General features: G+C 46.4%; 1 protein-coding gene across 1 annotated transcript in view; it reads left to right on the top strand.

Moving 5' to 3' along the window:
• The first annotated feature begins 903 nt into the window (after positions 1–903).
• The window catches only part of ppip5k2 (diphosphoinositol pentakisphosphate kinase 2), a 40,239-nt gene continuing 27,516 nt past the window's right edge, over positions 904–13,626 (top strand). Inside the window, exons 1-7 of the mRNA XM_080841652.1 lie at positions 904–1,132; positions 2,350–2,545; positions 4,281–4,371; positions 5,436–5,521; positions 11,147–11,301; positions 12,174–12,275; positions 12,919–13,080. Coding sequence (XP_080697778.1) covers positions 971–1,132; positions 2,350–2,545; positions 4,281–4,371; positions 5,436–5,521; positions 11,147–11,301; positions 12,174–12,275; positions 12,919–13,080 — 954 coding nt within the window. The 5' untranslated portion in view covers positions 904–970. The remainder of the gene's footprint in view (positions 1,133–2,349; positions 2,546–4,280; positions 4,372–5,435; positions 5,522–11,146; positions 11,302–12,173; positions 12,276–12,918; positions 13,081–13,626) is intronic.

Raw genomic sequence — 13,626 nt, 5'->3', positions numbered from 1 at the left:
AATCACCCTCTAAATATGTATTTAATCTGCATTGCCTGTGATGCAGTATGTCAGCGTGCGGCATACGGTTTCTCATGCATGTTCGGGAATAGATTGAGCCCTTATCTGGGAGGATTTAAGGGCCAAGTTATGAAGTAGTAGTAGTGGTGGTGTTGGATTTCTCTGGTTCATTTCAATATACTAACCATTCCATTTATACTTGGTCATTGAACACAGAACAAACACAGAATCTGTTTCCAAAGGGAGTTGATCTCTCTGGAGTGTGTGCAGTGAAGGGTCGAAGGGTGTATGGTTGAACCATTAATAAGGGTAGATAGCCATATGCTAGCCATGCCTGCTAGTAGGAAGTTAACCTCGCCATATGATATGGGTTGTTTCTGCAGTCACCCGCTGTAAATTGTTATGGAAACAGCCCGATAGTTTGTGCTGATAGCGCAGTTAGAGAAACTTTGGATTGATACATTATCCGTAAACAATTTCGTGGAAGCGAATCATATTCCCATGCCCTAATCTGCAATATAATCTGTGAGAAAAAAAGACCTTCTGTTGTTGTGACGTTAATCCTTGCGTGGGTGTGTGTGTGGGTGTGTGTTACAGAGAGCTCCATGCTGATTTCAGAAGACCAAGATGAGGGGAGAGAAGCCTGGGCTCACCCCGTGTAAAGACGCCTGTTCCATGGACGCGTAGCCAAATCAGGTCATTTCCCCCTGTGGCGGCTTAATCGGCCTCTCACAGCGGACCGAGAGAGAGAGAGAGAGAGAGCGAGAGAGAAGAGGGATCGGAAGTGACAGACAGAGTCAAACGCACAGAGGGAGTAGAGGGAGGATATTAGCGGAGCTCTGGAGGCACGGCCAGGAGCTCTCAGCATAGGTCCAGCGGTGCGGAGCGTCTTCGGGCAGACAGGGCGCTCCCCCCGCCGCCCCCCCGCTGCCCCACACACACCCCCCCTCAGCGGCCCCCCTGGGCGACCATGTCTGCGGGGGAGCCGGACGCCGATCCCCCCCGCTTCTTCGTCGGCGCGGATGAGGGCGAGGGCGACGAGCTGCTGGACCCGGCCCGCGTGCTGGGCTACGACTGCCTGTATGAGAACGTGGAGGAAGAGGAGGAGGACGATGACGAAGAGTACGACTCTGTAAGTCACCAGGGAAAAATGATACATTCACATAGTTGCTTTTTAAAAATAGCCTATTTTTGTTCCTGTTCAAATTGAATACACTTTTGTAGTATTGTTTCTAAATCAACGATAAATCAATCAATCTTGCTTGGCTGTGCTGTGAATGTACTGTAGGGCTGGGCATGACAAGGAAGGAAACCCTGTATTATTTGAATCCCAGTCTGCTTTAAAAAAATGTACTTATGACATCTCACATGTGGCTTTGCCTTAGAACTGAACATTTAGGCCACTGCAAAGAACATGACGTTATACATCATGTATCGTATTTGTCCTAAAAATATCGCCCGGCCCAAGCTTACTGTTAATTCATTTTATGTGACTGCAGACTATTTAGTAACAGTGGAATGTGATGGTTTGAAGTAAGACCTTTGCCACACTCCCAGTTAAATATTAAAATGTGGCTCAAGTGTTGAGCGGGTAAACAGTGACCCATCCCTGGTTGATGCTAAATCACGAGCAGCCACGGCTAACTTCAGTCAGTCGCCAGGGCAACAGCTGTGACCCCCCCTGTCCTAAGTGCCTCTTTCCACAGGCCCTCTGAAGGGCACCTCTGTGGTGTGTGTGGGACATTACACTGTAAATGTTATTTTACCCATATTAGCCTAGGGCTTGCCCACCACAGCCAATGGTGGTGACCGTTGCCATTTCTCTAGAAATACCTGTTTTTTCCCCATTCTTTTCAATGACCTCTATTTGTTGAGAGAAAAAAAAGGGAAAAAAAGGATCTCACTTAAGCCTGTATCATAGCAACCTAGGACACATGTAGCAACCCAACCTAGGTGTGTTATGCCAAGAAGATGACAAAGTAGACCCTCAAAAGTGAAACTGTGTTCAGTTCATGTAATCGCTAGAAGAACCTTGAGAGGCTGTAAGTTAAGTGCAGGATGGTATGTCGATTTCGCTAGATCCGTGGATTTTGTGCTAGGAGTTAAAAAGCAAAGCAAGAAAATGATTCTGAGGAGGTGACTGTGTAAAGTTAGATGTCCCAAAGTTTTTTCTTTACTTTTATTATTTTCTACATGATAGATAACACTTTTAGGAACATCATTCCATATGTGTTCTTTCGTAGTTTAAATGTCTTCAGTATACATTAACTATGTAGAAAATAATAAAAGTAAAGAAAACACTTCTCCAAAAAATTAAAGGCCTGTCCAAACTTTTGACCCCCCCCATAGCCCCCCGAGAGGCAGATCGTGGTGGGCATCTGTGCCATGGCCAAGAAGTCCAAGTCCAAGCCCATGAAGGAGATCCTGGAGCGCCTGTGCCTCTTCAAGTACATCACCGTGGTTACCTTCGAGGAGGAGGTGATCCTCAACGAGCCCGAGGAGAACTGGCCTCACTGCGACTGCCTCATCTCCTTCCACTCCAAAGGTAACTGATCACTGCCACTGCCTCATATCCTTCCACTCCAAAGGTAACTGATCACTGAGCTCATGATGTTCACGTGAAGAGTTCCCCACAGGCAGAGTTCCCCACAGGCCGGCGTGCTGTTACAGGAGGAAACCCACCCTTACACCGACTCTTCACAGACCCAGTTGGGGAAATGAATGCATATAGATGCATGCATATGCAAAAGCCCCATGCAGATAGATGCATGCAAAAGCCCCATGCATTTAGATGCATGCATATGCAAAAGCCCCATGCATTTAGATGCATGCATATGCAAAAGCCCCATGCATATAGATGCATATGCAAAAGCCCTATGCTCTCATGCTCCCTACGTACACATACCTACATGAACTCACACATACCTAATATGAACTCACACATACCTCACATGAACTCACACATATGTGCAGACGCTCCTGTACAAATACACGCCCCCAAGACATATGTGCATTCACTGACACACACACACACACACACACATACTCCTTCCTGCACATACCCTCTCACATACTGGCCTCACTGTGTGTTCTTTCACATTGCATCTCCTTCATGGCCCCACGGCCCGTCGGAACTATCCTGCTCAGCTGTAAACAAGCTGTAAACAACAGGAAATACCTGCAGAGGGATTAGTTTAGGGTGAGGTCAGTGCATTCCTTCCCCTTCGTGTTGTGCAAGTGACGACAACTAACTTGTCCCAACACCTTTCACTGTCCAAACAGATCAAAACAAGTAGCCATGTTGCTTGGGTTTTGCCTTTGATAAAGGGACCAAAAGAGTTTCAGTGGAAGGATGGACGATGTGCAATACTGTGCAAACTATGTCCAATGGAAGAAGTTAGCCAAATGGGAGTTAAACTGAAAAAATGTAGGACCTGAGTGTAAAGCTAGCATACAATATCACACCCTAATATTTATGTTCTCACTATGCGGGCGCTCCAGTGCGGTTATCATATCCTATTTGTTTTGTCCTTTTGGTTTTAAATTGGGTGCAGCAGGTATGAAGTGACTTTGCACATGTGTACTTTTTGAGTGATTTCTGGCCTTAAAAGACTCGTTTGGCAGCTGCTTGGCTGCCCGCTGGATGTAAACACATTTGTGGACTGGTTCTCTCTGCGAGCCTTGAGGCCCACATGACCGGCTCGACTTCCAGCACTGATGCCATTCGTTTAGGAGTGTTGGGGGGCGTGGAGGTGGGGGTGAAGGAGGAGGTGGTGGTGGGAATTGTTTATGGCATGCCACCCACCCACCCGTCTACAGCCAGCTGCCTCCGCATAATTGTAGTAATTTGTCACGACCCGGTTAAAGGCCGCTAGTTTCATCTCACGCTTGGGCCAAGAGGATGAGCAGCCGCTCGAGTTAATGTAATACATCACAACCTGTTGATTCAGGAACATCCATTTCAAATTGCAAAAAATCCCTTTGGCTAATGTTTCTTTGTGTTGTATTGTCTGTGTGATTGATAAGGTGTCCATATTCTTTAGTGAATTTAAAATGTTGTGCTGCAAAACTGCTTTGCTCCAAATAGCTCTCCAGACTGCACATTCATTTCTGATTGGTTGAAGATTCTCTCCAGACTGCACACTAATGTCTGATTGGTTGAAGATTCTCTCCAGACTGCACACTAATGTCTGATTGGTTGAAGATTCTCTCCAGACTGCACACTAATGTCTGATTGGTTGAAGATTCTTCCGAATCTTACGGGGATCATTGTCTGGCAGGTTTCCCGCTGGATAAAGCTGTGGCCTACGAGAAACTCAAGAACCCGTTCGTCATCAACGACCTGGACCTGCAGTACTGTATCCAGGACAGGTGAGGTCCACGCCCTCTCTCAAGCTCTCTCTCTCAGGCTCTCTCTCTCAGGCTCTCTCTCTCAGGCTCTCTCTCTCAGGCCCTCTCTCAGGCTCTCTCTAAGGCCCTCTCTCAAGCCCCCTCATCTTTATTGCAGGCCCTCTCTCCGGCCCTGTCATCTTTACTGCAAGCACTCTCTCAGGCTCATCTTTACTGCATTCACAAAGCACTTAGTATTTCCCTCCAGACCTTGTGGAAAAGCTTTGAATAAATATTTAGTAATTTTCGGATGCACCAGAAGTTTTTAAATATTCCCAAGGCTTGTGTCTGGTTTTCCTAACTGCAGTGTCTCTCAGGCTAGAGTCGATCAGGAAGTCCACTGATGAACCTCAGAGTTTTTACTGACAATCTGCTGCTTGTGAGAGCAGGAAGTCATTTCTTTACCAGCATGGCCTGCTTATTTGCCTACTGTGAGTTTAAAAGCCAGACAGGCAGAGAAGGCATATCCATTTCAGTTGCAAAGCAACTATGAGCAAGCATCAGTCACTGACGTAAATGTATCAGTTGTATCTGACGAATTTGAGAGCATTAGAAGCATACACACACACACACACACAGCTAACAGACACCAATGGTACCCCTCGGGCATAAGTAGTAGTGTTTGATAACGGCTCATGCACCAATACACACACTGTTGATGGAGGCGAGCTCGTGTGTGTTCACTCGTGGGAGAGACACCTGCTGCTGTACGTGTGTGTGTGTGTGTGTGTGTGTGTGTGTGTGTGTGTGTGTGTGTGTGTGTGTGTGTGTGTGTGTGTGTGTGTGTGTGTGTGTGTGTGTGTGAAACATACTGCCAACAGAACAGACGGGCTGACTCCTGCCATAAGCACCTTGATTCAATTACCTGTCACATGGTTGGACGGCCACATACATAGGAAGGGGTTGTGTGTGTGTTGTGTGTGTGTGTGTTGTGTGTCTGTGTCTGTGTTGTGCGTGATCTCTGTGAAATGAGACTGTGTGTGTGTGTTTGTGTTTCATGAGTTTTTTTGCTAAATTGTTCCTTATTATTGCAAAATTCTTTGTAGGAGAGAAGTGTACCGGATATTGAAGGCAGAGGGAATCCAACTTCCACGTTTTGCAGTTCTAAACCGGGACCCCGCTCAACCAGAAGGTTTGTGTGTGTGTGTGTGTGTGTACAAGTGTGTGTGTGTGTGTGTGTGTGTGTGCATGACATTCCTTACATTTGAGAAAATGTACCCTAGAGAACCACTGAGTGCTCATTAATGATCTTGTGATGGCCATGGCAACCTCTGTTTCATTCCCATCCTTCTGCAGGGCTCAGGTGATCTAACCCAGACAGATTGAGCTCTCCACTCCTCATAGTATCAAAGTGATTGAGCCCACATACCCGTTTCTCTGTCTCTCTCTTTCTCTCTCTCTCTCTCTTTCTTTCTCTCTCTTTCTCTCTCTCTCTCTCTTTCTTTCTCTCTCTTTCTCTCTCTCTCTCTTTCTCTCTCTTTCGCTCTCTTTCTCTTTCCAGCCATCTCCAGCTCCGGCGTCTTTGTCTTTCTTTATCTTCTCTGTGTCATTCTCTCTCCCCACCAATATCTCTCTCTCTCTTTTGCTCTCTCTCTCTACCCCTCTTTCTCTTGCTTTCTCTTTCTTTCTCTCTCTCTCGCTCTCTCTCACTACCCCTCTTTCTCTTGCTTTCTCTCATTCTCTCTCTCTCTGCCTCTCCAGCCTTTTCCCATCTTTATTTCTCTCCTCTGTCCCTCTCTTCTCCAATCTCTCGCTCATCTCCTGTCCCTCCTTCTTCCACTAATGAAAAGTCACTGATGGTCAGCAGGTCAGCTCTCATCCACCATCTGCCCACTGCTAGATTGAGCTTGAACACACACACACACACACACACACACACACACAAACTCACACATCCACTGTCTGCCCACTGCTAGATTGAGCTTTTCGTTTGTTAACACCAAACAACACACACACACACACACATCCACTATCTGCCCACTGCTAGATTGAGCTTTTCGTTTGTTAACCCCAAACATCACACACACACACACACACACATACACACACACACACACATCACCTTTCTTTTTGTCCCGCCTAAGAAGCTAACCAGAGCTCCGAGGCTTAGTGAACATGTGGGAATTATTACTAAACCAAACATTTTCATTTTTTATGCCATTTTCGGAGCATGAATTTCTAAGAAATGAAATGCCCATTTTGTAAATAAATGTGTTATGCAATGCAAACATGGCCCAGGCCAGAGTGAGAAAGGAGAAGATTTGGTCTGAAAGGTTTTGTTTTGAGATTGAGTTTCCGCCATGCAGAACGGTGTGCTGTTTTCACTGGGATTGTAATTACTGGTTGCTGACATCTTGAGGTATTGGCCAATTGCATCCCTTGCTGCTTGGCTAAACTTGTACTTTTTTTATTGAAAAAGTGTGAAAAACATTAGAAAAACATTTCCCAGAGTAGCATTAGCAGCAGCAGTTTTTGGACTGGCAACACCAAACAGCAGTGATGGAAGTCCTCCATGTGGACCGAAATGAAAATGTTAGGGTCCCTCAGTCATCAGAGGAGCAGCAGGAGATGAAGGGGTCAGGGGTCATGGGTCAGGGGTCAGGGTCCCTCAGTCATCAGAGGAGCAGCAGGAGATGCAGAGGTCAGAGGTCAGGGGTCATGGTCCCTCAGTCATCAGAGGAGCAGCAGGAGATGAAGAGGTCAGAGGTCATGGTTCCTCAGTCATCAGAGGAGCAGCAGGAGATGAAGAGGTCAGAGGTCAGGGGTCATGGTCCCTCAGTCATCAGAGGAGCAGCAGGAGATGCAGAGGTCAGAGGTCAGGGGTCATGGTCCCTCAGTCATCAGAGGAGCAGCAGGAGATGAAGAGGTCAGAGGTCAGGGGTCATGGTCCCTCAGTCATCAGAGGAGCAGCAGCAGGCATGGAGGAAAGGCATTATGGGATGTCTGACCCAGCCTGACCGCAGGAGCTCCACTCCCTCCAGCTCACTTAATGCGTGTCTATTAATAGCATCTCTAACTGAAGCAGCCATGTCTGACCTCTGACGTCTGGCTTCAGGGTACTGCCTGAGGTACGCCTGAGAGGCCCCTGAGGTACGGCTGGCCACTAATGGGTCTTGTCTGTGCGGGTCTCTGTCCTGTTTGTGGACTCAGGCTGGCTTTGTTATTGAAAGCAGCTTGGCATGGTTGCCATTGTTGTTGTTGTTGTTTGGTCAGGATCAGGATGAGGATCAGCCTCTGACTCCTGTCATCACCAACTGAGCTATCATAGCATGACCTCGTTGGCAGCTTGACTTGTTGTGGAGCTGCCCCCCCCCCAACACACACACACACACACTGTTTGATAGCTCTGACACTGGCCAAGCTTGGAATTCCAGAACGAGAGCCTGCGGTGTCCTTCACTGCCTCCTGCACAGCAGTGTGGGTTATACAGCAGCAGTATGGGTTAAACAGCAGCAGTGTGGGTTATACACCAGCAGCAGTATGGGTTATACACCAGCAGCAGTATGGGTTATACAGCAGCAGTGTGGGTTATACACCAGCAGCAGTATGGGTTATACAGCAGCAGTGTGGGTTATACAGCAGCAGTATGGGTTATACTCCAGCAGTATGGGTTATACAGCAGCAGTATGGGTTATACAGCAGCAGTATGGGTTATACTCCAGCAGTATGGGTTATACAGCAGCAGCAGTATGGGTTATACAGCAGCAGCAGCAGTATGGGTTATACAGCAGCAGTATGGGTTATACAGCAGCAGTATGGGTTATACAGCAGCAGTATGGGTTATACAGCAGCAGCAGTATGGGTTATACAGCAGCAGTATGGGTTATACAGCAGCAGTATGGGTTAAACAGCAGCAGTATGGGTTATACACCAGCAGTATGGGTTATACAGCAGTATGGGTTATACACCAGCAGTATGGGTTATACAGCAGTATGGGTTATACACCAGCAGCAGTGTGGGTTATACAGCAGCAGTATGGGTTATACACCAGCAGCAGTATGGGTTATACAGCAGCAGTATGGGTTATACACCCGCAGCATAGGCCATATGTCTATATGACAAACCACAGAAGGCAGCCGCCCCTCACTAACAGCTGTTTGCCAGTTGAATGTGTTGGTTGTATGCAAGTGTCTGAGGAAGTGGGCAAAGCCACACAAACAATGGAGGTTCTGTCTGTTTGCTGAAGTGTGCATATGGAGGTGTGTCTCTTGCTCTGTACCTATGATGGTCAATGAGCTGCTTGTTTATCCCCAGCCAGGAGTCTGATAGCCAATGAGCTGCTTGTTTATCCACAGGAGTCTGATAGCCAATGAGCTGCTTGTTTATCCACAGGAGTCTGATAGCCAATGAGCTGCTTGTTTATCCACAGGAGTCTGATAGCCAATGAGCTGCTTGTTTATCCACAGGAGTCTGATAGCCAATGAGCTGCTTGTTTATCCCCAGGAGTCTGATAGCCAATGAGCTGCTTGTTTATCCCCAGGAGTCTGATAGCCAATGAGCTGCTTGTTTATCCCCAGGAGTCTGATAGCCAGTTTCTGGCACTCTGGCACAATGGTTCCAAATCTATTTATTAGAATTTTAATTTGAAGTTTAGTTACCATAACATGCAAGTAGTTCTTTAAAATCCCTATCGAGTAATCATGCTGTGAAAAGTGCCAAAACCCATTATGAACCAAAGCAAGTTTTAGTGATACTAAGGGGATGCTGTGAGCATAAAAGCTCTTAATCACTCCATTCATATGAACACATTAATGGCCCTCTATCATGTTTTGCCCTGTGCTGTAGCATCAAAGGCCATCAATGGCAGAGCTAATGGCCTTGAGCCATGCATAAACAGAGCGGGACTGTTAAAACGCCTCCTCGTCCTAACACAAAGCCTTTTCACTAAGTATTTTGGAAAAGAGAAGACAGAAATATCAGTCATATCAGTATCAACAGATATCAATGGGAGGGCTAATGGCCTTGACTCATGCATATGCAGAGGGCGCCTGTTAACACAAAGCCTTTCCACTAGGGGATGTCGTTTGGAGAAGAGAACACGACTACTGTACACACTATTGGCAGTATATACTATATACCTACACTACACATGCAAAGGTACATGTTGGCCAAATCACACTCCATAGTCCAGCGAAATAGCCTAAGAGCTTACACAAGCGCACACAGCAAACTTAGAACACATACTCATGGCTGGCCATGAAACACTAACTGTTGCACACAGAAACACAAGGTTTGGTCGTTGTTTATGAATAGGTGGCATTTTACTATTTGTCATTATACCACTAGCAAGTAGTAGTATAGTATGCTACACTACATCTCATTGTTCTCGGAAGTCTTACGGATGGGTGAAGAACAACTAATGAAGGTGTGGGTGTATTTGCAAATGTAAAAGCCTTACTGCGTTTCATGCCATTGCTATTATCGCGTTGTTTTCTAATGTGCTTCGAAGATTGGATTCCAGACAGAATGCATCTTGTTTTTTGTCTGCATCTGCGATGATGCCGCAGACTTCCTGGGTGTAAATGTGTAGTTTAGTTCTGAACTCTTCCTGGGTGTAAATGTGTAGTTTAGTTCTGAACTCTTCCTGGGTGTAAATGTGTAGCTTGGTTCTGAACTCTTCCTGGGTGTAAATGTGTTGCTTCATCTGCCCTCGCCATGGAAGAGCTTAGGGTGAACGCCAGGGATAGAACAAGATTAGAGAGAAAACGCCTGATTATAAGTCTCATTTGTGAGCGGAAGAGATTTGAGTAAATTGTGTGTGTGTGAGTGTGTGTGTGTCTGTGTGTGTGTGTGTGTGTGTGTGTAGGTGGTGTGCCATAGTCATTTATTTTTCCCGTTCACTCTGCATGGATCTCTTAATTGTGTTAATTGTGTATAATTTCCTGCTTTATAATCCGTAGCATTTGACAGGACTGTAAATGGAGGTTCAGTCAGCCAGATCGTCCCCTAGCAGAGACTCCCCCTACGCATCCACAGCTGCTCAGAGCTTTGAGACCGACATCCTGTTTAATCAGCCAACCAGCTGACAGCAGGCCCGACTGAGCTGACAATTAGAGGCTGCATTTTGGGGTTTGGAGATTGGCCTCAAGCGACCTAGACTGCCCCCTTTGTCCCTCGGCAGTCATGCCCGTCTCCATCGTACGCCAGCCTCCGAGCTGGAACTGTGTTGAGCGCCGTAGCTGGATTTGACTGTGTGTGTGTGTGTGTGTGTGTGTGTAGAGGTTTATGAGGCTTAAGTGGGCTTGTCTGCACTCTGCTGCTGCCAGCGTTTTGATAGTTTGCTTGTGATGAGCCTCATGTCTCTGGCGTGTGGCTTGGCAGCCGTGAGCAGAGCGCCATGGATCAGTACCCCCGCATGCTTTATGGCGGCTGCCTGCCTGGCGGCTGGCTGGCTCCCCATGGGAAAAAAAGAAATCCCTGCTGGGAAAGACAAAGTTTGAGGGAAATATGTACTGTTCATGTACTGAAGCATGTGTAGTTCTTCAGATTCATTACATTCTTTACAATCACAGTGCTTCTCATTGTCCAAGGCTGCCTTTCACTAAATATTCTTCAATGCAACTCTGATGCAGTGTGTATGTCTCTATTTGTGTGTGTGTGTCTCTGTTTGTGAATGTGTGTGTGTGTGTGTGTCTCTGTTTGTGTCTCTTTGTGTGTGTGCGTGTGCGTGTTTGTCTGTGTCTCTGTTTGTGTTTGTGTGTGTGTGTGTGTGTGTGTGTGTGTGTGTGTGTGTGTGTGTGTGTGTGTGTGTATATAGAGTGTAACCTGGTGGAGGGAGAGGACCATGTGGAAGTGAATGGAGAGGTGTTTCAGAAGCCGTTCGTGGAGAAGCCCGTCAGTGCTGAGGACCATAATGTCTACATCTACTACCCCACGTCAGCAGGAGGAGGCAGCCAGAGACTCTTCCGGAAGGTCAGTGTGCTGGGGACTGGTTACCAATGGAAGAGTATTACCAGAGCAGGGGCGTCCCTCTCTACCTTCAAGAAGCTTTTAAAGACCCAACTCTTCAGAGAGCACTTCTTTTTTTACTTTCTATGTCGTTTTCTATCTCTTATGTAAAGTAGTATTTATTGTTACAGCAGGTTTTTATTGCTCTTAGCCTGACTGTTCTCTCCCTTGTACGTCGCCTCCGACAAAAGCGTCTGCTAAATGACTTAATGTAAATGTAAGAAAGTCTCTATGAATTTCTACTGACAGCCAGAGAAGCTGCTTAAAGCAGTTGGCCCTGACAAAAGCTAAAATGCTAGCGTGTGTATTTTGGCAATGGAGTTGGCAATACAGTCCTGTAAAAGCTTTTCTTCCATGTGTGCTGTGTGTGCCAGCAGGGAGCACAGGACTACATAGCACCTCTTGGAGGGCACTGTTTATCTACCCTTTACATGACCACAGGCTATCAACATGAATTAGACGATGATTCCAAAACTAGTTGCTTATAACAAACCTTAGGAACTGAGGAATTATTGCTTTAATACCTCCCTACAAACTCAAGATATTTGAATGACAGAAAACAAATTTGCAAAAAAACAATATGATTGCTCTATATACTCTCGGATGCTTGTAATGATTACGTAAAGTATATGGGTATAACTCAAATGAGGCTATTATTATAACCAATTGTCCGAATATCTGCAAATTAATTATTGTCAGTGGCGGTGTTTCCCACTAATAGGTTAGAATAATGAGCTTTCCAGGTACATTGTCAGCTGCAAAGTATGTTTCTGCAAACATAAACTCAAGAACAAGGGGGATGTTCCAGATCTGATTCCTCTCTGTCTTGGCGCTAGATTGGCAGCAGAAGCAGCGTCTACTCTCCAGAGAGCAACGTGAGGAAAACTGGATCCTACATCTACGAGGAGTTCATGCCAACGGACGGCACCGACGTCAAGGTACTTAAAGAGCCCTCCGTCTCTCCAGACACCTCTTCCATCACTGCAGAGAACTCCCTCAGTCTCTCCAGACACCTCCTCTATCGCTGCAGAGAACTCCCTGCGTCTCTGTGAGGGACAGAAGGTCAAGCTCCCAGCCTGGATCGCCAGCCAAGTCCATTGACGTCTTTGAAATCCAATTATAGAAGCTAGAACATCACTGGGGCTTTTCTGTTGTTTTTGTGGTTGTTGTTCATGGGGCACAAGCTGGTGTCCAACGCAGCTTAAAAGTACAGTGAAGGGAAACATTTTCACTGTGTGTATGGTCTCTGTGTGTATGGTCTCTGTGTGTGCAGTTGTTGCTTTCAACATTTTAGTGACTCCCAAAACACAAATGGCGTTATCGGTCACACAGATACCGTTTGCTGCAATAACACTAATATGTTAACTGATTATGCTATTATGTTAACTGAAAAAAGGTTAAAAAGGTTTTGTGTGTGTGTGTAGTTCAAATCTGCTGGATGCACAAAAATGACACGCACTATTCCCCAAAAAATAAAAAAAATTCACAATTACATTTTAAACTAATTAAAACAAATTGTAAACAAGTGTTAGTGTCATGTCTAACTGCGTTGCCCGTGTTGCCCGTGTTGCCTGGCACCAGGTGTACACGGTAGGCCCAGACTATGCCCATGCGGAGGCCCGTAAGTCGCCCGCCCTGGATGGGAAGGTGGAGCGGGACAGCGAGGGGAAGGAGGTCCGGTACCCCGTCATCCTCAACGCCCGAGAGAAACTCATCGCCTGGAAAGTCTGTCTCGCCTTCAAGGTGGGGGCATAAGAAACAAACCTAAGGCTATTACTTGTGTGTTTGTGTTGCAGGGCTGTTAGTAGACATCCAGATATTAAACAGAAAGACAGGGTGGACACACTGCTGTTTAAGGGGAAGACCTACTTTCAGCCATTGACATTTTGATCATGGATAGAAAATACACTTGGAAAAACTATGTAAAATCATTCACACAAAGTTCACTCTGTTCTGTTGTTTTCACCTGACATGGTGAGATACCTCGTCACTATTGGCTGTTCGGTATGACAGTCGAGCTTACCTCTGAAGCAAGCCCTAGAGCCCTTACCTCTGAAGCAAGCCCTAGAGCCCTTACCTCTGAAGCCCTAGAGCCCTTACCTCTGAAGCAAGCCCTAGAGCCCTTACCTCTGAAGCAAGCCTTAGAGCCCTTACCTCTGAAGGAAGAACTAGAGCCCTTACCTCTGAAGGAAGCACTAGAGCCCTTACCTCTGAAGCAAGCCTTAGAGCCCTTACCTCTGAAGCCCTAGAGCCCTTACCTCTGAAGCAAGCCTTAGAGCCCTTACCTCT

Source organism: Sprattus sprattus (assembly GCF_963457725.1).
Source record: "Sprattus sprattus genome assembly, chromosome: 7".
Classification (NCBI taxonomy): domain Eukaryota; kingdom Metazoa; phylum Chordata; class Actinopteri; order Clupeiformes; family Clupeidae; genus Sprattus; species Sprattus sprattus.
Note: the sequence above shows the minus strand (reverse complement) of the source record. Positions and strands in the feature narration are given on the sequence as shown.